Source organism: Balaenoptera acutorostrata, chromosome 1 (assembly GCF_949987535.1).
Source record: "Balaenoptera acutorostrata chromosome 1, mBalAcu1.1, whole genome shotgun sequence".
Taxonomy (NCBI): domain Eukaryota; kingdom Metazoa; phylum Chordata; class Mammalia; order Artiodactyla; family Balaenopteridae; genus Balaenoptera; species Balaenoptera acutorostrata.
The window spans coordinates 167863102-167889167 of NC_080064.1; the positions used below are offsets into that span (position 1 = coordinate 167863102).

At 35.1% G+C, this 26066-nt stretch overlaps 1 protein-coding gene across 2 annotated transcripts in view; it reads left to right on the plus strand.

Moving 5' to 3' along the window:
* Nucleotides 1-26066, plus strand: part of AHCTF1 (AT-hook containing transcription factor 1) — an 83729-nt gene that overhangs the window by 34622 nt on the left and 23041 nt on the right. For both annotated transcript variants that reach the window (XM_057547694.1, XM_028162535.2), the window contains exons 13-26: nt 4452-4542; nt 5623-5712; nt 8059-8199; nt 8864-8968; nt 9842-9935; nt 11739-11862; nt 11996-12052; nt 12868-13014; nt 13587-13774; nt 21746-21890; nt 21971-22102; nt 22793-22943; nt 23391-23541; nt 23875-23982. In XM_057547694.1, the coding sequence (XP_057403677.1) occupies nt 4452-4542; nt 5623-5712; nt 8059-8199; nt 8864-8968; nt 9842-9935; nt 11739-11862; nt 11996-12052; nt 12868-13014; nt 13587-13774; nt 21746-21890; nt 21971-22102; nt 22793-22943; nt 23391-23541; nt 23875-23982 (1724 nt within the window). The remainder of the gene's footprint in view (nt 1-4451; nt 4543-5622; nt 5713-8058; nt 8200-8863; nt 8969-9841; nt 9936-11738; nt 11863-11995; nt 12053-12867; nt 13015-13586; nt 13775-21745; nt 21891-21970; nt 22103-22792; nt 22944-23390; nt 23542-23874; nt 23983-26066) is intronic.

The following is a 26066-nucleotide window of genomic DNA, read 5'->3' on the forward strand; positions in this document are numbered from 1 at the left end:
TATTCTGTGTCTCCAGAGATCTATCAGGCTGGCTCCACAGTTCTTTGCTGTAGGGTAACAGAAGGGTGGGGACTGTCTGTTCTACATACTAAGTTTGAACCCGTTGCCTGTTTTCAGTCCCATGTTTGATCACTCTTTCACCCACTTTCCTCTGTACCTGGATTCCCCAAGAACTTAACCTGATAGGATTCTGAGAGCCAAACTGGCTCTATTCTCATCTATAGTTCCCCTCTGTGGGGACTCTAGGACGTGGTTTCCTTCACACTGCTAAGTCAGTCACCTTTCCTCTGCTTAGTACTGCTTTTCAAAAATTTTGTTGAGCTGTCTTATCCCATGATGCCTTCCCTTCTCTTTTCTTTGTCCTTGTTGATTTATACCTTTTTTGACTCTTTACCATCATTTTAGTGAGACACAGTGATGATGTAGGGGTAGGAGATAAAGGCTGTGGTGTGATGTTCCATTTTTAGCCACAAGTAACAAGAATTTTTTTTTAAGAGAAGCCTATTTGGAGACTGGAGCACTTTACAAGAAAGCCTCATTCTTCCATCAGCCGGATCACGTCCAAAACATTTCATCTGAATTTCTTGGCCAACTTCTAATCCTAAAGCAGTGGGATGTTTAATCTTCCGTTGATCATGTTGTGTGTTATGAAGTAGTACTGTAGTCATATTTGGAAATAGTTTAACCATTACTCCAGTGTCTCTGATTTCAGTTATTGTGGCGGTGTACACTGCTCCAGTTTCTAACTGCTGCTCTTGATCATCTTCGCAGATTTCGGTAATGAAGTCTCTTGCTTCATGCGTAGCACTGGGTGTTGGTACAAAGACAGAAAATGTTTCTTCATCCACCTGACTAATAGTTATTCCTGTTTGAGCCTGAAGTTATTTTTAGTTGATATCCACCTGGTGCAACAGATTTTGTTCACTTTAGTAATGGAACCTGAACAGTTTCTACAACAGTTCCACTTTCTTTTCTAGATGCTCGAGGTTTTGAAATAGTTTTGTTCATAATCTTCTTTTGTTCATTGCGAATAGTATGATCTTTTTAGCCCATCTATTTGGTGCATGTTCTAGAAGAATTGTTAATATATTGTGCAGAAGAAATCTCTTCTGTCTAATGGTCCCTGGATAATCTATGGGCTGGGCATTTGCATTTAAGCTAGTGGGCTTCCATTCCCCTCCCCTCCAAGAAAACAACAAAATTGAAAACACAAGATTCAAAATGGCTTTATGCAGCTCTGAATTAGATTTATTAAAAGACCTCAGGTAAATTTTGCCCTGGTGGCCCTGCTCATAGGGCCCTTTGGTCAGGAAATGAAACTGACTATCCTTCCCTGCCAAAGGCTCCAAATTAGTATTGTGTGGGAACTGTTCATCATCCTTAAGGAGTTGGACACTTTAAGTGCTCTATTTAAGTTTTTTACTTTAGGGAATTAATACTGATTCCTCCCCACCCCCGCTGCCATTATACATTATCAAGTTTAGTTAAAGCAATGATATCTAAGTTTTAAAAAGAAAGTGAAACTAGAAAAATACTTGTAATTCAACCATGTTAATGAAACAGCATTTAATGTTTTCTGTGATTATTTTGAATCTGTTAATCCAACCCTTGTTGTTTTTTCCACTTATATAGATAATACATGAATAATTTGAATTCAGAAAATTGACTAAAGTATATGGAAGTATGCAAATATTGACATTTTGTTGACTTTTTTCATGTATCTTCTTTAAAACTTTATTCCTAGAATAGACCAAATTGAGCTGAATTGGTTAGTGATGCGTACACAGAGGTAAAACAAAAAGAAAAGCAAGAAAGTGATTCCTAGGGCTTCCCTGGTGGCGCAGTGGTTAAGAATCTGCCTGCCAATGCAGGGGACACGGGTTTGAGCCCTGGTCCGGGAAGATCCCACATGCCGCGGAGCAACTAGGTCCGTGAGCCACAACTACTGAGCCTGCGCTCTAGAGCCCGAGTGCCACAGCTGCTGAAGCCCACCCGCCTAGAGCCCATGCTCTGCAACTAGAGAAGCCACCGTGATGAGAAGCCCGCGCACCGCAATGAAGAGTAGCCCCCGCTCGCCGCAACTAGAGAATGCCCGCGTGCAGCAAAAAGACCCAGCGCGGTCAAAAAAAAAAAAAAAAAAAAAGTGATTGCTACAAAAGGCTGGAGAGTGGTTACCATGGGGGATGGGAGGAGTAAGTGGGATTTGCTTTTGATCAGGTAGGAGGAGACAGGGCTTCTGGGAAGTATTCTCAGTCTAGACTTGGGCCATAGTTTCATCAGTGTCCGCTTGCTAATTATTTGTTAGTTGTATGTATGGTATATGGAGTTTTTGATATGTATACTTTCCTGTATCTCTTTATCCCTCCATATACATGAAAAGGATGATATCGTATATGCAATTTCATATATTGTCAGGATTTGTTCTTCTATTGATTACATATTTGTAAGTTTTACCTTTTCTCTTATTGGGTTGTCTTTATAGAAATTCTTTATTAAAATATGTAGGTATTTATCCTGTCGTAAATCTTACAGATATTTCCCCCATCATTTGCTCTTACTGTTTTATGGTATCTCTTACCACATTCAAAATAATATTTTTATAGTCAAATGCATTTTATAGCTCTGGCTTAAAAAAATTTTCCTAACACCTAAATGTTTCTTTAACATTTAAGGCTATAATTCATTTTTGTGTGTCATATAAGGTAAAGGTACATTTTTCTTTTTGCCAGATGATTAGTCCAGCTGTGCTATATCATTTGTGAAACAGGACCCATAATATCCTTTTATCATGCTACTGAAATACCACCTTTATCTGATATTATATGTCCATATCTACTGGGTTCTATTTCTGGGTTTTTATCTTGTTTCATAAATCTAGTTATCTATTTCTATACCATTTTAATATACTGCTTTGATATTTGGTAATGCAGTCTCTTTTTAATCTATAATTTTTGGAAGTTCATAGGCAATTCTTTTTTATTAATTATAAGATGGTTTTATCCAGTGCTCCTGTTGGAATTCTTTTGGGAATTTTATTATATTCACGTTAATTTGGGGGAGAATTGGCATTTTGATAATCATCTAGGTATAAATGGTATATCTTCCCAATTATTTAGGGTTTGTTTTACATCTGTCAGTAAGAGTTTATGATTATTTTCTAGTGGGTTTCTTTCTATTTTTATCCCTAAGTGTTTTGTAGTATTTTTATGAGTAGACCATTTTCCCTATGTTCATTTCTAGATGGAGTTGATTTTTGTATATTCATTTGGTATCTACTTAACTAAATTAGAATCTCTTAGATTTTCAAGGTATGCAGTCATCAGCAAACATAGGCTTTCCGCGCCCCCCCCCCCGTTTCTGTTTATTACTTTATTTTCTCATGGCATTTGGTAGAACTTCTACAAACTATAGAAAAATAATTGTACTAGCAGACATCCTTGTTTTGTCTCTGATTTTAATGTAAATTGTTCTGATGAATCTCCATTTAGAATCATGCTGTTTTTAGTTTTGGGGAATCTTTATCATATTGTAGCTCCCTCTTCCTGTTTAACTTATCTATTTGTTCATATGATCCCTTTTTAAAAAAGTCTTTGCTGCTGTAGTGCATGAAATTCATAGATTCTTAAACGAGATATATAATGCTTTTTTAAAAAACAGTGTTGTTGAGATTTAATTCATATACCATTCAGTTCAGTGGTTTTTAGTATATTTATGGAGTTGTACAACTATCACAACATTAAATTTTAGAGCATTTTTATCACCTTCCCCCAAACCCCATACCCATTAGCAGTCAATTCCTTTTCCTCCCGTCTCTCTCTCCTAGCCTTTGGTAACTACTAATCTACTCTCTGTCTATAGATTACCTGTACTAGACGTTTCATACAAATGGAATCAAATAATATATGGCCTTTTGTGACTGTTTTCTTTGACTTAGCACAGTGTTTTTCAAGGTTCATCCATATTGGAGCATGTATCAGTACTTCATCCCATTTTCTGGCTGTGTAATATTCCACTGTACGATATACTGCATTTTATTTATCCATTCTTCAGTTGAAGGGCATTTTGGTTATTCTCATTTTTGGCTGTTATGAATAATGCTGCTTCATATACACTTTTTGTGTGGACATGTGTTTTCATTTCTCTTGCGTGTGTACCTAGGTGTGGAATTGCTAGGTCATTTGGTAACTCTATGTTTAAGATTTTGAGGAACTACCAGACTATCTTCCAAAGTGGCTGTCCCATTTTACATTCCCACCAGCAGTGTATGAGGATTTTCTGCACCATCACCAATGCTTGTTACCTTGTATATAGCCATCCTAGTGAATCATAATGATTTTTAATCCTTTTAAAATTTGTGTTCTGAACTAGAACTTGCCACCTCTGTCTCTGATCACATATCCTTTCTTTTCTTTCTTTCCTTTTTTTTTTTTTTTTTTTAACACATGGTTTAGGAAGAACAGTTAGAAGCTATATTGTCAGCAGCAATCCAGACAAGCTCTCTGGGACTTTTGACTGGATGTATCAAAAGGTGGATAACAGAAGGTAAGATTATGATTTTTAACAATTAAAAACTACTTTGGTATTTTTAAAACTATCAATTCACTGTTTTGCGGGGGGTTAAGTTAAACTTTACTTTGAGATAATTGTAGGTTCACGTGCAGTTGTAAGACATTTACAGTGTACCCTTACCTCCATGAATGATAAGATCTGGCAAGTCTCTAATATTATATCACACCCAGGACCTCTCTTGTTGCCCTTTCATAGCCATGCCTACTACCCCCGGCCGCCACCCCATTCCTAATGCCTGGCACCCATTCATTTATTGTCTATTTCTATAATTCTGTCATTTCAAAAATGTTCATAAATGGAATCCTACAGTATGTAACCTTTTAGGATTGGCTCTTTATCACTCAGAAAAATTTTCTGGGGATTCATTCAAGTTGTGCGTATTACTCTCTTTATAAACACACACTTCACACACACACATTGTTTTTGTTCTGACCGTTTGAGAATAAGTTGAAGGCATCATGCTTCTTTACTGAAATACTTCAATATATTCCTTTAAGAACAAGGATATTCACTTAAAAAAACACTTTTTAGTTATAAAAATCAAGAAAGCTAATATTGGTGCATGCTATTGTCTATAATCTGTAGACCTTATTGGAATCTCACTAATTGCCCTAATGTCCTTCGTAACATTTTTAGGGAGGGGGAATTCAGAATCCAATCCAGAATGTATTTTGTATTTAGTTTTCAGGTCTTTTTAACTCTCTCTTAATCTTGTATAATTCTTAAGTGATTGTCTTTGAAGAAATTTACATTTTTAAAGAATATGGGCAGTATTATTTTGTAGCCTGCCTATCAGTTTGTGTTTGTTGATCTTTCCTCATGATTAGATTCACATTTTACAGTTTTACCATAGCGTTACATAAATTGATGTGCTCCCTGAAGTGATACCCTGAAGGTACATGTTACCAGTTTGTCTCCATTAATGTTGATGTTAAGGTCGCTCACTTGGTTAGGGTGGTTTCTGTCAGGTTTCTCCACTGAAAAGTTTCTAATTTTTTTTTTTTTGTAATTAATAATCATTCTCTATTTTTCCCTTTCATATTTACAAATAAGAACAACCAAATTCTGCTGCTAATTTGCGCTTTGTTCTTGAATGGACATGGAATAAAGCGGTTCTCACAAAAGAGGAATTTGACAGACTATGTAAGTAGTATATTAAAAAACTAATCTTGGTTTATGTTTTGAGTATATAACAATAATAATTTTTAATCATTTTGAAGTTGCAAACTCTTTAAAGAAGTCCCAGAAGGAAACTATTTCTTTTTACATTAGCATGACAAGATTTTTCAACAGATCGTTTATTTTTTGTTTGTTTATTTATTTATTTATTTTTTAAATGAGCATGTATTAGCTTTAATAAAACAATAAAAATATCCCACATTGAAAAATGTCAATTTCGTATTACTTATTCATGTAATCCTTTGCAATCATCATGGATAATTTGAGAGGGACTCTCCTTAAATTCAACAGATCATTTAAATTGGCAGCATGTTAGGTATGTCCACAATAGCAAGTTTCAGAATTATAGCTTAATTATCTTTTGATCTTAGGCATTTAATTTATAAAATATGCTAATGATGGAGTAGAGAATATGCTAGTTAACTCATGAGCTTTATTCATTTTCCATTTAAAATATTTATGAAGCTAAATAGCAGGGCAAAAACTCAATCACCTGTCTTCTACTAACAGATGTCATTAGTCATTATCTAGTCTTGTTTATTAGTGAATTGTACGCTTTGAGTTTTCTTGTATTCTGTGAATATTAAAAACCCATTATGCCCAACTAGTGCGAAAATAATGTTAAAGGTAATATATGATTGCCCTGTACATGAAAGTAAAATTTAAGTTTATTTAGAAGTATATATGTATTTGTTATTAGTATTATTATGTCATGATGAATGAACACATTGGACTTATTTAAAAAGTTATTCTTAGTAGAGGATTTTTAAACCAACAAAATTTGATAAGAGTACATGGGGTTCTGTATAGTATTTTTAAGGTGTACTTAAAGGAAATTGTAAACATGAAATAAGTAATTTTAAATATTTCAGTAATCATTGTACATTTGAAGTGTGGAACACCTGATAATTCAGAATCAGGGTGAAAAAAATATTTTTTTGAGAGGAAAATGTTTTCAGGGCTGATTATGTAAGTTATGTAAAAAAAATTCAACTTGGGGATTCCCTGGTGGTCCAGTGGTTAGGACTCAGTGCTTTTACTGCGGGGGCCTGAGTTTGATCCCTGGTCAGGGAACTAAGATCCCCCAAGCCACGTGGCATGGCCAAAAAAAAAAATTCAACTCAATTCATAAATTGTATGCTTTTATTATGCTTTGAGCATAATGTGGTGTTTCAGGGTTGAACTTGGTAGCTCAACCATTATTATTACTGCTTTGTGCTTTATTATTGGTTAATTTTTTTTTTTTTAACTAAGAATAATTAAAATACAAAGCATAATAGTTTTTTAAATGTACTGGAAGTAAAGCAAATGATTTTAGGAAGTATTCAGAATTAAGGTATTTGTTTTCTGGTCAAATAACACATAATTATTAATGTAATTAAATCTTATCTAAAAAGATGTAACCAATAGCTGCTAAAATAGCTTCTCCGAAAAGTGCATTTGTAAACTCAACCTTGAGTTTGAAATGAGAGGACAACCGAGTCTACAGTGCATTCATTGTAGGAAGCATGAAATTATATTGTAATAGGTCTCTATCTGAGTCTTAATTTCATTGTCTCACTTTTGAAGACTGGAGGTGAAAGAAAGAGTTCTTATCAAATTATAATCACAAAACAACATAGTACATAAAAGATCTGATATAAAAGATTTATTTGAAGGAGAAGCATTTAATGAATATAACTGATTTCTAGTGAATCTGAAGTTGAATCTATATCACTTTCCTCTGTGCTCACCTATTGCTTACCTCATTCTACATTTTTATTTTATTTTATTATTATTATTTTTTTTGGCTGCATTGGGTCTTCGTCGCTGTGCGCGGGCTTTCTCTAGTTGCAGCAAGTGGGGGCTACTCTTCGTTGCAGTGCGCAGGCTTCTTGTTGTGGTGGCTTCTCTTGTGGAGCACGGGCTCTAGGTGTGCGGGCTTCAGTAGTTGTGGCTTGTGGGCTTCAGTAGTTGTGGCTCGCGGGCTTTACAGCGCAGGCTCAGTTGTGGCACACGGGCTTAGTTGCTTCGCAGCATGTGGGATCCTCCCGGACCAGGGCTCGAACCCTTGTCCCCTGCATTGGCAGGCGGATTCTTAACCACTGCGCCACCAGGGAAGTCTCATTCTACATTTTTAAAAAATAAAAATTTGTATTTGTATCTGCCCTTCTAGATTCCTTGAGGGTATTTGTCATTTGAAGCTTGTCTTTGTAGATCTCATATAGAATAATTCTCTTGCTAATTGGAATTTGATATGTTTTGCATTTGTGACTTTAGTTAATTCAGATGTACTGTGTCAAAACTAATCTTACATTTTATCCTTGAAAGGTGCACCATTATTTGATGGTTCGTGTCGTTTCATCGATCCACAAACTGTACAGTCTCTCCAGCAGTGCCATTTACTTCTTAGCAACCTTAATATAGTCTTAAGCTGTTTTGCAGCTGAGGCCCAAGAGATCACCGAGAGAGGTGTGCTCTTTGTCTTATATAAATGAGTGTTTCATTGACTTTTACTTCTTGACTTCGAGAAAGAATACATTTCCTATGTATTAGATGGATTACTGGGCAAACAGGCCGTCATTTCTCAAATGCTGGAATTTTTTTTTTTTTTTAATGGAAAGCTGCAGAATGTTATTCGATGTGCCATGAGCCGACGATTAAATAAGGTTGGGAAATTTGGGGATTAAGGATTGTTAAGGTAGTGTACTAATGGTAGAATTTCAGATTTTTAAATTATACGTAAGCTTTTATTCATAGAGTTGGTCATTGTAATTTTTCTCCTCTGTTTTGCCATTTAAGCAAAACAGCCAGTTTCATCAAAAGGCCTGGTTTGAACAGCCTGTATAATGATACTGTACTAGTTTGTTTTAATATAAAAATCTGACTACTGAAATTAGATAAATGGAAGTATAGCTAATGTAGAAGCATACTTACCTGAAGTGTCTATTTTAGTCAATGAGTTAGTTTAGCATTTTGGAGATTATTTGTTCAAGCTAAGTTTGTTTAAAAATACATACGTATTGCTTAAAATCACCAAGTAATTAATTACTTTTTTTGAAAACTATTGAGTGCCTTGATTTTTCATTTGTGGTTGATAAATTGAAAGCTAACAACAGATTTTAACTCTTTGCAGGTCTTATGGATTTAAGCAATAAGTATATGGTTACCCAGCTCATCTGTCAATATGCACAAGTGGTTCTTTGGTTCTCTCATTCTGGGCTTTTACCAGAGGGCTTAGGTAAAATATTTACCTAATCTATAAATATTAACATTGGAACATTCTTAAATCTTTATAATTTTGTTGTTCTGTTGTTGTAGGATTCCTTTCTTATACCACCTCAGTTATGTTTTCTTGTATTCTTCTTTTCTTACATTCTTCCCTACTTTGTACCTTCAGTGCTTCATCCCATGCCTGATACACATGTGTTCCATACATGTTTATTGGGTTAAAAGGAAAGAACATTTGCTGAAACATGGCTTCTGAAGATGGGTTCAGTGATATCACCGGCTATAATTTAGAGCCATAGAACTATGAATTTTATAATCTAATTTGTCCATCTTTTTCTCTTAAGGGTTCTTTTAATATGTTTAATAACCAATATTATTAGCCATCAGTTAAATACCCTCTTTATCTAATAACTCCTCGAGCACCAAGAATTAGAGAATTTGACTTACTATATTTGTTTAGAACAAAAGTCTCCAACTTCTCGCATTTCCAGGATACATGGACTTAGAAGTGCTTCTGCCACTGTGCATACTTACTGTTGATCTTATTCTTTCATAATTCTCTTAGAGTTTTACTTGAACAGATAGTGAACTTGCTTGCTTTTAAATTATCATTTGTGCCTAAGGGAGTAAAATCATTTTCTAGAATAGCTTTTCCATGGTTTTAAGCCAGGATCCTTTTGTTACAAGACTTTTATGAGAGACTCAGTTTTCTCATTTGTGCATCTATGAATAAAGGTGTGCAGTGTTCTTTTATTACTTTAAGAAGCCTGCAAATTGAACATTACAAAATTATAGTAAAATATCAATGTATGTAACTTTAAGTATTTTGGGGATATTTTGGAAATATTACTAGCTTTTCTTCTAACTCTTAAAAAACATCTAGATGATGCTGTGCAGTTGTCAAGGTTATGCTACAACTACCCTGTAATTCAGAACTACTACACCAGTCGTCGACAGAAGTGTGAGCGTTCATCAAGGTATAGTGCATCCAGAACCTTCAAAAACTATTTTAGAAGTTACTTGTGTAAGAAGTTAAAGCTTTCTCAGGACAGAATTCATCATGTTATAAAACGATTAAATGGATGGACTTCTCAGTAAAGTATATGAATTTGTCACCAGCATTACTATTTTAGTTGTAATGTTTGCCTTGACCTAATGGTTACACCTTTATTTTAGAACTTGAGTATAGCTATTTATTATTTCCTAAATAAAACTATTTACCACATGATTGATTTATTGGAGGAGATTCTATAATTTAAGCATGTATTTTTCCTGAGAATTCTTACACAGAAAAAGACTAGAAGCAACTGTTTATTAAAGCATAAAATATATATCACGTTAGTTATTTTACATTATTTTTCCATTACCATTTGCATTTCAGCACTTCAACCACTTTTTTCTTTATTTCCTTTATCCCTCTTTTCTTTAAATACATACTCCCCTCTTCCCTTTAAATACATGTGTAGTTGGTTCCTTTGAAATAAATATATAGAAGTAATAGAAGAAAAAAGAGTAGTGTTTAGAGCCTTGGCTCTACCTTGGGATTATAAAGAGCCTTCTTCTTCAGGTTGGAATGACAGAATTGTAGAGCAGCTTAGAACCTTTAGAGCAGTGATTCACAAACCTTGGTTCTGGGTTTGTTGTGTCAGACTCACTTGGAAATCTGTATAAGGCTGTGCATGGCAAGTTGGGGGATCCAGTACTTTAGAGTAACTGATCTGCGATAGTGAGCATTGACTTGGGAGATTTATTAGGCATATTGAAAATGTCTAGATCTGTTATTTCCAGAGTGTATGTCCTTGAGCAGATTGGCTAAGCTTTCTTTTTTTTTTTTTTTTTTTTTTTAATTTATTTATTTAATTAATTAATTTATTTATTTTTGGCTGTGCTGGGTCTTCGGTTCGTGCGAGGGCTTTCTCCAGCCGCGGCAAGCGGGGGCCACTCCTCATCGCGGTGCGGGGACCGCTCTTCATCGCGGTGCGCGGGCCTCTCACCATCGCGGCCCCTCCCGTCGCGGGGCACAGGCTCCAGACGCGCAGGCTCAGCAGCTGTGGCTCACGGGCCCAGCCGCTCCGCGGCACGTGGGATCCTCCCAGACCAGGGCCCGAACCCGCGTCCCCTGCATTAGCAGGCGGACTCCCAACCACTGCGCCACCAGGGAAGCCCTGGCTAAGCTTTCTAATCCTATTTCTCACAGAAATTATAAAGTCAATATAAAGATGAAATAAAATATTATATGCAAGGTACCTCTTACAGTGCCTTACTCATAAGAAAATTTCATTCAGTAATTAGTAACTGCTCCTGCTGTTATTAATATTAGATGAGGAAACAGACAAGGTCCATATCTGCTTATCCCCTTGTAGGTGCTCAGTAATATATATTGTCAGGGAATTAATGAGTTAAAAGACTAGTCCAAGTGATGAAACTGAAAATATTGACATTGAACTGCAGTATTATTTTCTCTATACTGAGCTGCCATGCTCTTTGGTAATTTGCTCAAGATGGTAAAAAGTAAGCCTCAGGCGTTTTGCTGGCTAGACCACATTCTTCCCTGGAATCCGACCTTCACTGACTGACTTGCTGATGACCAAACTTGAAGCTTCTTCAGGGTTTATCTGACTAATTTTCCTTGATGTCTGGATTTCTCATGATGGGATCCTGTCCTCGAATCTCTTCTGCCTTTGATAGTTGAGATCATTACTTTTAAGAGTTTGGTGCTTATTGTTTTGATAATAATAATTTAACACTAACGCTAAATATCCATGTTGCCCTTATTGCAGAGGGAAGTGGAACCCTGATTGCTTGATGATTGATGGAATGGTTTCTCAGTTAGGAGATCGAGTGGAGAAGTTGTGGAAACGGGATGAAGGAGGCACAGGAAAATATCCTCCTACTAGTCTACATGTAGGTTTGCAATAACATGATATCATTTAGTCTCCAAAGTTGGGGCGGGATTTTTCATACCTGGCACGGGCTCGGGAAAACAAGGAGCATAAATGAACGAATATATACAAGGCACTAAATTTTGTTTTAATAGGCATTACTTGACATATACCTACTGGACAACGTTACCGAAGCAAGCAAGCATTCTGTTGTATCCTTTAACATTTTATCAAATAATTTATGTATTACCAAAATCATTCAGTGTCAGACTAGTGGGAACCTTATGCATCTCATCCAATCTCAATTTCACATTTGGATTTGTTTTAAAGGAAAGATTCTTAATCCAGGACCTGTTGGTTGGGTTCAGATGGTCTATGGTTAACCTTGAATCTATGCAAAATTTTGTTTTAAGTTTATTTTCCTAGGGATAGGGTTCATGGCTTTTATCAGACTCTCAAATGTGTCCAAGACACTCCCAAAGTTAAGGACAGCTGCTCTAAAACATTGCTAGCAAGTGGTCATTCTCTGAGGTTAATTCACGTTCTGAATATGAATGCATTATAAGTTAGCTTAAATTACTTAGGCGTTGTGTTTGAGCCTTGTGGTCTCTTAAATAAGACTTTTATACTAATGTCAGTTTCTTAGTCAAAATGTGTAGTTTTATTAATAATTTATAAAATAAGTGATGTGTTTGCTTAAAGGCTGCCAGGTTTTGCTGGATGACTGGAATTTCGTCTATAGCTTTCTTAAATTTGCTAAGCTACTAACTTCATGAAGAAAGTATGCTTCAGTTCATCTCCTTTGTGGTGGTACTTACTATTGAGAATGAATGAAGTCAGTTGTGGGATTGGCTGTAGCCACGTTTAATAAAACTATACCTCTGTAGCTGCACATCCATAATGGCTTTCTGAACACTTAAAGAAGTGTCTTAAGCCTTTTTTCTGATATCTTCTGTTGCTACCTATTGCAAATATATACGTAGGAGTTTTTCTTTTTGTTTATTGTCCTTAATTCTCTTTTTTAAAGACTATTTATTTGCTACTTGATATTATGTATTCCTTTCCAAACAAAACGGATACTTCCATTGAATCATTTCCAACTGCCTTTGCCATTTCTTGGGGCCAGGTTAAACTTATTCAAGGGTTTTGGCTGATAGATCATAATGACTATGAGGTAAGTCTGTAGTTCACTTATAATGTAAGCTTTTGTAAATTATTAGAATTTTAGAGAAAATACATAACTGGATTTAAATTTGATATTAAAGATATGACACAGTCTACTTCCAGAGGTAATTTAAGGATTCAATTTAATCAGTACCTTCACCAAGCACCATCTTAGGCAGTACAAAGATAAAATAGTTTGGAACCCCAGGTTCCTTATTGTCTAAAGAAGGAAGGAAACAAATAAACAATTACTAATAGTGCAAATATAGTGATTGATATGTTAGAGATATGGTTGGTGTGTTGGGTGAACTAGAGAAGGCAGAATTTGGCATTGATGTATGAAACTGGTGATGGAAAGATTCTATATACTAGCTTAACAGGGTCTCAAAAGTATGAGGCTTTTGATAAGGCTTTTATTTAAAATAAAATATATCAATATCATAGATTAAAGTAGATATTTTCAGATATATTTAAATTGGTTTTATCTTGGTTTATGTAGGTTTAGTATATTGCCTTTTTTTTTTTCTTTCTAAAAGCAAAACATTATATTTGTATTTACCAATTTTTATGTCATTTTTGCAGAGTGGTTTGGATCTTCTGTTTCACCCAGCTACTGTAAAACCTGTGTCATGGCAACATTCAAAGATTATTGAAGCCTTCATGAGTCAGGGTGAGCACAGACAAGCCCTCAGATATATTCAAACAATGAAGCCAACAGTGTCCAGTGGTAGTGATGTTATCCTTCACCTCACCGTTTTGCTCTTTAATAGGTAAGTACCTATTTTGAAAGTACAGTCAAACTCTTGGCCATGTGTTAATAAAGTGGAATTAATGAAATAGACAGTAGCAATGTATGTTTTGATTTGGTTGCATTACACAATATTCTTACATTCTTCATATTTTCATCATTAAGAAAAATGTAAAGCACCTTTTATCTAAAATAAGATGAAGAGGGGCTTCCCTGGTGGCTTAGTGGTTGGGAGTCTGCCTGCCAATGCAGGGGACACGGGTTCGAGCCCTGGTCTGGGAGGATCCCACATGCCGCGGAGCAACGAAGCCCATGAGCCACAACTACTGAGCCTGCGCGTCTGGAGCCTGTGCTCCGCAACAAGAGAGGCCGCGATAGTGAGAGGCCCGCACACCGCGATGAAGAGTGGCCCCTGCTTGCCGCAACTAGAGAACGCCCTCGCACAGGAACGAAGACCCAACACAGCCAAAAATAAATAAATTAATTAATTTAAAAAAATAAAATAAAATAAGATGAAGAAAAGAAGTACCTTGAGTAAAAGGGGAAATCAAACTGAGGTTTAAAAATTGTATTTGTTTCTACCTGGCAATATTGACAGTCTCCTGCATGGACAGTTGAAGTTTGATTATGCTGAAAAGCAGCCAGAAATATGTTGAGTTGATAAATTATGCTCTTTGAGGGTATATTCCAGTGATGGTACGCTGATATTTTTGTTAGTCTTGGTTGCTTGGGTGTTGCAGTTCTTTGATTTTTGTTGTTGCATTATAGCAATACACTGTTGCTGTAATTATATTTGTCATGTATATAATAACTGACAAGTTAAATGGCATGATTGGAAATATATTAATCTGGTTTTTGTGTTTTCTTAATACCTAGTTAGTTGGGAAACTCGTTTGGGGCTGAAATTTCTTAGATTGTAACTATTTTTTTCAACTTGTATTGGTTTTTTTTCAATCTTATTGGTTGGGTCATTTTTTATATATTTTAAAATTGGTCACTTTACTCATCCCAGATTGTCATTTATGAACCATACAGCACTTCAGTGTCAGCACTCTGAAAGTTGTTTTCTTTGTTCTCTTTGGTTAAACAGGATGTATTTCTGAGGAGAGAGGGTTGAATGTTTACATTTCAGACAGACTTTCAGTTTAATAATAGACTCGTTAGACATATTGAAACTTACAGTGTCCTCAGAAGTAATGAACTAAGAAGTACTTGTTGAAATAATTTTGGTTAGCAAAAGTATTTGGCTAAGCTGAATAAATTAAGAATGAATATAAGAACAAAAATTTAAAGAAGCTAAAGGAGGTAAATGTTTAATAAATGGGTTAAGAGTCCTAGTACTTGGTAGGCAAGCAGCATGTAAATTTTTTTCAGTTGCATGTAAACTTCTCACTCTTAAGTGACTTTAAAGAGGTGGTACTTGCACACTAATGCTTTTACATCAGAAAAGCAGATGTTGGAACATTGAGGGAAAAAAACTTTGAAAGGTTGGTGGTTTTTCCTCTTTTTCATTCCATTGTCCTTTGATTCATCCAGAGTATGTTTCTCTGTTTTGCTAGATTCTCATTTCCTCTCCCTTAGCCATAGCAAACATTATGTAATAATGTTTATAATGATACAAACTTTATATAGTATAATTTCAAAACGTTATTTCTCAAGTACAGTAAAGCCTCAGTTATCTAGTCTCCAGAAAACTAGCATTATTAAGTGTCCTTTACAGTAAGTGCAGGAGTGAAAACAAAGGACCACTCAAAATGCCATTTGTGAGATAGCATGTTTTCAGATTCAGTAAATGTTTAAGATAATTACTGGTTCTATAACTGGAGAATGACTCGAATGTTAGAGAGGCAGAAGACAACTGTTAAGATAAGTAAAAGTAGCAGGGGAGTTTTTTGTTTGTTTTTGTTTTTAAATTGAGGTATAGTTGACATACAATATTATATTAGTTTCAAGTGTACAACATAATGGTTTGAATTTGTATGTATTGTTAAATGATCACCACAGTAGGTCTAGTTAACATCTGTTACCATACCTAGTTATAGAATTTTTTTTCTTGTGATGAGAACTTTAAAGGTTTACTTTCAAATATGCAACTTTTAAATATACAATACAGTATTATTTACCATGACTTACTTATTTTATAACGGGAAGTTTGTACCTTTTGACCCTTCATCCATTTCACCCACTCCCCACCCCCCTCCTCTGGTAACCACAAATCTGATCTCTTTTTTCATGAGTTTTTGATAGATTCCACATTGAAGTGAGGTTATATGGTATTTGTCTTTGTCTGACTTAGCTTAACACCCTCAAGATCCATCCGTGTTGTCCAAATGGCAAGATTTCATCCTTTTTTGTTGTTTTTATTGAAAGTAAGAAAACAATGTAGGGAGAGGCTGCTTTAGTTTTTGAACTGATACTTGTGCAGAAAGGCAGCCATGTTTCATTGCTCAGGAGGTCATGCAGCTACATACATATTCTGCACTCCACTTTTATTAGAAAGAAGTACATGACAAGAAAACAAGCTGATTTTTAGGGACTGATTCAAGAAAGCAAAGTTCTGAGGTTATGTCCCATGTTTAGCACATAATCACCTAATTTCCCGAAATGGCTACATCTCTAATCCAACAGAATGATTAACCACAATGTGCTTGAAACATGGAAAAAAGCTAAGCTTGGGAAGTTTGAACTAAAAGTAAGTCAGGCTACATAGCGGTCTTGCTAACATCCATATGCCACGATTGCATAGCGATAGTTAAAATAGCTGAAAAAATTTTGATACTTCAACCATCAGAATACTAACCCTCTCCCCAAACTCATCCCATGCTAGATAAGTGAGGTGTTTGGTTTTCCAGCTATTGTTTGAATTTATATTAATGATGATATTATTTATTAATCTATATCTTTAAAAAAATAACAATACTGTAACAGCTACTGATGGTAGCAAAGATGTTAAGAGCACAATCTTTGGACTCAAATAGATCTGAATTTATACCTGAACCCTGCTACATTCTAAAATATGATCAAAAGCAGTTAAATTATCCTTTCCAAGCCCAGGTTTCCTCATTGGTTGATAATGACCACCTTGCAACATTTCGAGGGTTAAATTTTGCAAGCACTATTATAGTCACAGGTAGTAAGTCATTAGTAAATGGTGGTAGATTGAATTTTTTTAAAGTTAACCGTCACTGCCATCATTTATTTAACTTCCCAGCCTGACTCCTGACTCTAGCCTCTACTACCTCTTCTTTATTAAGATCATCTTTCTTTAAAACCATTATGATGGTAGCTTTTCAGTTGTATGAACCTTATTTATAGACATACCATCACAATTATGGCTTGGCAAATAGGTTTACCTGCAAAGTAATCATGATGCACAGTACACGATAGCCTCAGAGTAACAGCTTTAGATTTTCAGCTGTTAACATTGAGTATTCAGTCTTAGTAACATAAAAGTACAATAGAGCTGGAAAACCTTTTTGTATAGGCGCAATCATTGTCTTTATTCTTTTCTTCCCACTTTCTGTGGGTTTTATTCTGCTGTGCTTTTTCTTTTTTTAATTTTTTTAAAATTTATTTTTATTTTTGGCTGCGTTGGGTCTTCGTTGCTGTGCGCGGGCTTTTCTCTAGTTCCGGCAAGCGGGGGCTACTCTTCGTTGTGGTGCACGGGCTTCTCATTGTGGTGGCTTCTCTTGTTGTGGAGCATGGGCTCTAGGCGTGCAGGCTTCAGTAGTTGTGGCATGTGGGCTCAGTAGTTGTGGCTCACAGGCTCTAGAGCGCAGGCTCAGTAGTTGTGGCACATGGGCTTAGTTGCTCCGCGGCATGTGGGATCTTCCCGGACCAGGGCTCAAACCCGTGTTCCCCGCATTGGCAGGCGGATTCCTAACCACTGCGCCACCAGGGAAGTCCTCTGCTGTGCTTTTTTTTTTTTTTTTTTTTTTTTCTGCTGTGCTTTTTAACTCAAGTTGGATGATTTCTCATTCTCAACCCTTTATCTTTACTAATATAAAAACATAAATCTGAACGTTCTGTCTATTGCTGTGGCATCATCCCACGATTTTAATTATCTTTCTGTTCTAAGTATTTTAAAATTTTCATTATGATTTTTTTCTCTTCCTATCAGGTATTTAGAAGTTTCACTTTACAAATGTGGGTTTAAAAATTATCTTGTTCTTTTCTATCTTAATTGCATCGTGACTACATAATGTGATCAGTGTGGTAGCCATCCTCTAAAATTTATTAAGACTTGTTGTATTCACAAGTAGTCAGTGTGTTGCTCATTTATTAGGTGAGGTGTCAAGTGTATTTGTCTAAAAGATCAAGTTTGTTCATTGTGTGGTTTTAATCCTTGTGTGTCCTTAATGATGTGTGTGTGTGTGTGTGTGGTCTGCTTAATTATTAAGAAAGGTTTGCGGGAGTTCCCTGATGGTCCAGTGGTTAAGACTCTGCACTTCCACTTCAGCTGGGCATGGGTTTGATCCCTGGTTGGGGAACTAAGATCCTGCATGCTGTGGGGTGCAGAGATAGATAGATAGATAGATAGATAGATAGATAGATAGATAGATAGATAGATAGATAGAAAGAAAGAAAGGAAGGTCTGCAAGTTGCCTACTCTAATGAAGGATGTGTTCATTCCTCATAATACTGCTAACTTTTTGGATTTTGAATATTAGGTACATAAGAGTTTTTTAAAATGACTTTAACCTTTTATTATTATAGAGTAACCTTCATCATGAGTAACTGTTAATGTAGCTATACCAATATTCTGTTATTTATGATATATCTTTTCCTAATATTTTAACTTACACTAATCACTGGAAACCAGTAGTTGCTTGTTTACCTCTCTGGAATTTCTTTTTTCATTGTGATCTCCATGATGCATTTCAAAAGATTGTTTATATTCAATCTAGCATTTTTAGAGCTTGTCACAGGAGTGTTTTTCAGGCTGTCTTCTTGCTGTATCGCCAAGAACCCCCATACATTTCTTATTGAAATAACTTTTACTATCAACATGCTAGTTTAGCCTTTCATCAGTTGAAGTGATTTTCTTACTGCTTTTCCTGGCATCATGCCTTTCTGCCATAGGAAGCAGGAGAGAGTGGGAATTTGAGACTTAACTTATTTTAAAATTTATGCAAGTGTTGGCCCAAAATGGTGCATCAGTTTCTTGTAGTTGAAGGTAACTGTGTCTTCTCCTGCTAGGGGAGAAACTGGGAAAAAACATTATCATTTGTCTTTTGCTTTCAGGTATGCTCACTGTTACTAGATTAATATTTAATAAGTCATAAATAAATTAATCTTACTCCTAGTAGTATGTCTGCTCAACTGGGAGTAGATATCGTACTTTAAAGTGGAAAACTTAAAACATATATCCATGGGCTGGGGGAAGAGGGGCAAGAATATGGCTCTTTCTGTTTTTGAATAGTAAGATATTTACATGCTTTTTTCTAAAGGTACAAAAGGATACACAGTGAATTCCCAGCCTCCTAAGCTTCCTCCCACTACCCAAACAATGTTAATAATTTCTAGTGTATCCTTCCTAAGCCGTTCTGGACCTACTAAGCAAATGCGTATATATGTCATTGCCACCCCTCTCTCCCTTTTTAAAAAAATACAAACAGCATACTGTGCATCCTTCTGCAATATACTTTTAAAGCTAATTTGGAATTCATTTCATAATAGTACATAAAGAGCTTCATTGTGTGGATGTACCAGTATTTATTTAACTGGCTTCCCTTAGTGAACATTTAGGTGGTTTTAATGTTTTACCATTTTTAAACACTGCTGTGTATGAGTAACCACCCATTTTACACAAGTGCAAATTTATTTTGTAAGGTAAAATCCTGGAAGTGGAATTACTGGGTGAAAGGATATTTGCAATTGTAATTTTGATAATGGCATGTTGCTTTCCATGAATGTCATGCCAGTTTAACCCCCTGCATTTATCCATCTGATAGGTGAAAATGGTAATATTAATATGATCTCACTATGATAATTGAACGCATCTTTTCATAAAGAGCTATTTTATGAAGTCAGAATGACCAATATTTTTATGACTTTTGTGTCTTTTCCACTTCAACATTATTATTTAATCCTCTCACTGTTTCTATTACCATTCTATGTTTTTTGTTTTATCATTTAAATTTTTGATGGATCTGAAATTTATTTTGGTGTAAGCATTTTGTAAGAAGATTCCAGAATACACAAAAAGTAGAATAGTGCAATGACTATTCCATACACCCATCCTAAATCAAATTCAACAGATACCAAGATTGTATTATACCCACTTCATCTATTTCTTTATATTAAAATTAATGGTGAGATGTTCATTCATCCTCATTAGCTATTTTTCTTTCTACAAAAATGGTGTGCTCATTTTAACATTCCCAGATTTTTGATTTAGGAAAAAAATTACTCCTCTTAGATACTCAGGTTATAACAACTACACTGTCATGCCTGTCCTGGTAGAAACAGAAGTGAAAGGCAATTTCAGATGCAGATTTTTAGGGAATACACCACAAATGTTTTACTTATTTGGGTCGTTAGTTTTATAAGTTCTGTGGAATACGTTAAAATATTCTAGTCCCCAAACAATAAAATTAACAGGGCCCTGAACTGCCAACAGTGGGATTTGCTTCCCCAAGAAACTTTGTGTCTAGCGGGAGTCTGGGACAGTGCTGCCAAAATTTCCTCAGATGCATTTTCATTATGAATACTAATTGCTGTAACTTTGTTCACACATCCTGTGTTTCTTACGAAACACAGGGTCAGTTATTTATTTATAAGGGTCAGTTACGAGGGTCAGTTATTTATTTATAAGTCCTTCTTTCAGTTTTTGTTTTTATTTCAATAAAAACTATAGCTAAAGCTTTTTAATTAAGACGCCTATTAAAATCAAAATTATTCACTTAAAATTAGGAATGATGATTTTTTTTTTAGAAAATTATTCCTATCTGCTTGCCATTTTTTATTCTACCCCTGCTTCTGACTTGACAGTTATCAGCCCTTCCAAAAATTCTACCTGTCAGATTAATCATTGTTAATCTTAGTGTATATTTTTCAAGACATTTTGTTATCTAAATAAATACATAAACATTTATAGGCTTTGTTTATTGATTAATTTTTGGAAATTATAATTATTCATGCTGTTTTAAGCTTATTTCTACTTAACAGTATATCATGAGAAACACTGCTTCATTTAACACTTTATTGCCCACAGAAGGATGTTTCAGCAGCCCCACATGGTATCTAAAACTAATTTGACCCAAGTTCTCCAGTCAGATCTTGCTGTAGATCAGCCAAAATCATCTCTTACTAAGCTAAGTCCTTTATTTTCCCGTAAATACAATATGCTGTTTCTGTCTGTAGGTCTTTGCTCACTTTCTTTTCCACTCTTCTCATGCTGAGTGTCACCTCCTTAAGAACCTCGCTTTAATCTTTCCGTACTGTGCAGACCACATTAGTTTTTTGTCTTCTTGAACTCTTGGGTACAGACGGTCCCTGACTTAAAATGGTTCGACTTGCAATTTTTCAACTTTAAAATGGTGCAAAGCAATATACTTGTATGAAGTAGAAACCATACTTCGAATTTTGAATTTTGATCTTCTCCTGAGCTAATGATATGCAGTGTGATTCTCTCTAATGATGCTGAGCAGCGACAGCAAGCTGCAGCTCCCAGTCAGCCACGTGATCACGAGGGTAAATAACTCATATGCTTAGAACCGTTCTCTACCCATAGAACAATTCTGTTTCTTACTTTCAGTGCAGTATTCAATAAATTACATGAAATATTCAACATTTTATTATAATATAAAGTCTTTAGAGATGCCTTATCTTGTTGACAACTTCGTTATGCAGTAATTAGTACTCAATAAAATTTTAAAGTACTTTTAAATTACATGTACAAAGTATCTTTGGGATTCTTCAGGTGGATTACTTGTTTTGAACATTTTAAATAGCTTTTCTAAAACTAAACTTTGATAAATATTGATTTCAGGTGCATGGTTGAAGCCTGGAGTTTACTGCGACAGCATTCTAATAGGTTGGATATAGAGGAGTTGCTCAAGCACACATATGAAGTCTGTCAGGAAGTGGGCCTAATGGAGGATTTACTGAAGCTGCCATTCACAGCCACTGAACAGGTAATGACTTATCAGTATAAACTTATATCCAGAAACTCAGGATAAGTTAGTAGCTTACAAATCTATCTTGTTCTTTCTAGGAGTGTTTGGTGAGATTCTTACAGTCCAGTGCCAGTGTTCAGAATCATGAATTCCTTTTAGTTCACCATTTGCAGCGTGCCAATTATATTCCTGCCTTGAAGCTGAACCAAACTCTGAAGATAAATCTCATGGTACAGTTAAACTTGTTTTATTATGGGGGACAAGAGAATAGGGAAAACAGGTGACTTCATTATATAAGAGCTTGTAGTTTGGTAGCCACTGAGCTTTGTATAATCTTGAGTTTAGGAAGTCCTCTTCTTGGCTTCTGTAGCAGAATTGAGAAACAGGGTATTGTTACTTATCTAATTCTTTCATATATGCCATTTCTGTTTAGATATCTGCCCACAGTCTTGCCAGACTAACTGCTTCACTCGGAAAACAAGAGGAATTGGTAGAGGATAGCAGTAGGAAATAAATAGTGCAACAAGTATGGACTGTAGGGGTTGGGCTAATTGTTCATTTGCTCTGTGTGAACAAATGAGCACACTCTCTGAACCCTGGTTTCCTCAATTGTAAAATGACAGTATCTCTTTGTGAAGATGCACAGAGGTGTGTGTGAATATGTTGCTTAGTAAATGATAACGATTGCTTTCATTGTGAATAATCAAGGCTGGGAAGGAGAGGCTTGGAATTTAGTGACAGGTAAGGACTGATGAAGCAGTTAGGTGTGTGTATGAGGTCCTTGGTTTGGAAGAATGGATATGTAGGAAGGATGAAGATATTCTTGCGTATTCATAATTATATTTTAAATGGTAAATATATAAACATAGCACTAACATTTTTGAAGATTAAATTTTTACCAGTTATGATATGTTCAATAGAATGATCGTGATCCTCGTTTGCGAGAGAGATCAATGGCTCGAAATTCTATATTAGACCAATATGGGAAAATTCTTCCTAGAGTTCAGCGAAAATTAGCCACTGAGCGAGCTAAGCCTTACCATCTGTCAGCATCATCAGTTCTTCGAGAAGGTAAGATATCATTGAAAAATGTGATAAAGTATTGGGCTAGAAAAGATACTGAATGATTGATTATCTTCTGAAACCATCATTATCTTCTATTTAGCTCAATTTTGCTTTGATTCATCACAGCGGTACTTTTTTTTTTTTACTGGCTACTCTACCCCAAGAAGTCAAAAGCTTTCTTGGAACTTTTTACAGTTTATTTAATACAAAATGACGGAACTCTTTTTATTTCATTTGAAGACTCCTATCTAACTTCTAGAAAACATGTAGAATAATTATTTTACCATCTCCTAAAAGCCCAAATTGTTAAATTTCTGCATAGATGTTGCTAAACCAAATGTAATTTTAACTGCTCTTATGTTGTGTTTTGTTTTCTCCAATCTTTCATATTAATCTACTATTAAAATTCTGGTGTTAGAGATGAAATTAAATCCTACCTTTTTCATTTTACAGTTTCTAGGCCAAAACCATTATCAGCAGTTCCAAAGCAAGCTGTAACAGGGACTGTGTTAACAAGATCTACTTTCATCAGTAATGTGTTATCTAAAATTGGAGAGGTCTGGGCAAGTAATGAACCTAAAAATAGCGTCTCTGTCTACAATAGGTATGTTTTTCTTACACCTTTTATAGTCATGCTACTTGTTAATCTTTCCTGGATATCAGCTGCATTCATAAACAATCCAGCCTTAGAGCTTATTAATGTATGTAAAAAGGAAAACTCTTTTTTATGTTGTCTACTTTTCTTGCAAGAAGAATGTTCTTTGTCTTTAAATTTAAAACCAAATTATGTTCATCGTTATTTGTAAATAAGCAGAAATGCCCTAAGGAAAAAAATGAAAGCCCCCTTCTCCCATCTAATCTCACCTTCTTATAGCATTTGTAATTTAATCCTCCTCATGATACATAATCAAAAGTTAAATTTTTATTTTCTTTGTAGTCCTAAAATAGAGGAACCATCTCCTATAGTATATTCCCTCCCAGATCCAGAGCTGCCTGAGGCATTTGTTGGAACACCAATTTCAAAAGCATCACAAAAAATTTCTAGGTAAGAATTTATTAAATCACTTTTAAAAGACAATGTTAGATAAGAATTACACTGTGATATAAAATTTGTCTTTCTCTATCTGACTTACTTCACTTAGTATGGTATTCTCTAGGTCCATCCATGTTGCTGCAAATGACAACATTTCATTCTTTTTTTATGACTAATTCCATTATATATATACCACATTTTCTTAAACCAATTGTCTGTTGATTGGCACTGGGTTGTTTCCATGTCTTGGCTATTGTAAATAGTGCTGCTATGAACATTGGGGCGCAAGTATCTTTTCGAATTAGAATTTTCTTCATTTCTGGATATGTGCCTAGGAATGGGATTTCTGGGTCATATGGTCACTCTATTTTTAGTTTTTTAAGGAACCTCCATACTGTTCTCCATAGTGGCTGCACCAATTTACATGCCCAACAACAGTGTAGGAGGGTTCTTGTTTCTCCACACCCTCTCCAGCATTTGTTATTTGTAGACTTTTTGATGATAGCCATTTCTGACCAGTGTGAGGTGATACACTTAATAATTACACTGTAATTTTTAAATTGTCTTTAAAATTTTTATAAATACTGTTTTAAATTCTTGAATGAGTTTTTAATGCTTGTTGTAAATAAATAATTTGGGCAGCATTATAGTAATTTTAAGAAACTTTGCATCAGCTGATTGTCTACTTAGAATTTTTGCTTAATGATTTCAGACTGCCTAGGGAAAAGAAGCAAACTTTGTTTTATTAAAATCATGAGCAAAATAAACTGTTAACTTGCTTTCTTTAATCTCATTGTTGATTGACCCATGAATAAAGCTTATTTTCATAAATCCCAACTAATCTTGGTTGGCTTCTTAAAGCTTGTTCCTGTGTAACAGAGCCTACTAAAATGTCTTAAGTGGCTTCAGATGCAATAATATTTTATTTCTTAACCTGTGGTATTATTAGAAAAGTAAATAGTTAAATTGAAATTTTGCATCCAACATGAAATTGTGATTGTGTTTATTTTATTTAAGAACATTGGAGAGTTGAGAAGTGTTCATAATCATCAATAGCAGAGAACAAACAAGTGTCTCAGTGTAATGATTCTCTTCAATAATATGACCATAATTGTTGGAAATTTTTGATTGTTTACATTTTATCAATGACAGAATGACATAATTTTATGGGAATAAAGTTATCTGAATCTATGATACTAAGAATAAAGTACTCAGAATAAGTTAATAACTTAAAAGCAATTGGGGCCAAAGCTGTTTGTAGTGTACATAATGGATATATTTTCAAATCGTGAAAGGATTTTCCCTTTCTTGGATTAGATTTTATTAGATTGAGGTTCTTTTCCTTTAATTACCCTCAGGAGATGGTAAGAAGATTGCTTCAAATGGATGTCATTATCACTGGCATTCTGTTTTCCTACCAGTAGTTTCGATATTTTTCCCACAAGTCACTTTTTCTCAGTTCCTTTGTATTTTAATAGATCTGGGGTTCAAGAAAGGAGCGATAATAAAAGTGTTAAGGCTCTCTCTCCTATCATTTGATATGATAAAAATGTCCAGGGCACTATAGAAAGCCATTTAGTAGAATCCTGGGATTCTCTTTTGCCACTAACCTCATTAATTTGAGAAAATTAACTTTTTTTTTGGTTGGTAAGTCTAGTCTTTATTGTGATCAGAACCATAAAGGTAAGTAAACCAGTATTCATTATGTACCTCACATGTGGGTGAAAGGAATTTTTATGTTGTGAAAGTGAATTGTAGCAAATGGATTGCTAGGGAAACATTGCCTTGTTTTCTTGAGTATTTAAATCATTAGCAGTTCATCTTCATTTGAAAATAATGCCTGGCACATAGTAGGGGCTCAGTAAATATTGGTAAAAGGGAGGGAGGAGGGCTAGAACTCCTTTTCAGGGTTGCAGGGGGATGACCAAATTGTTGTTATTCAGAATTCATAATTCTCTTTTTTTGCTACTGAATTAATTTTGATTTCTGGAACTAAGGGTGGCATTACAGTAATATACTTGTCTGAATTTATATTTTCATATGGTTATATTTACCAGTGAATATAGAAGTCTGTGTTATTAAATGGGATACTAATT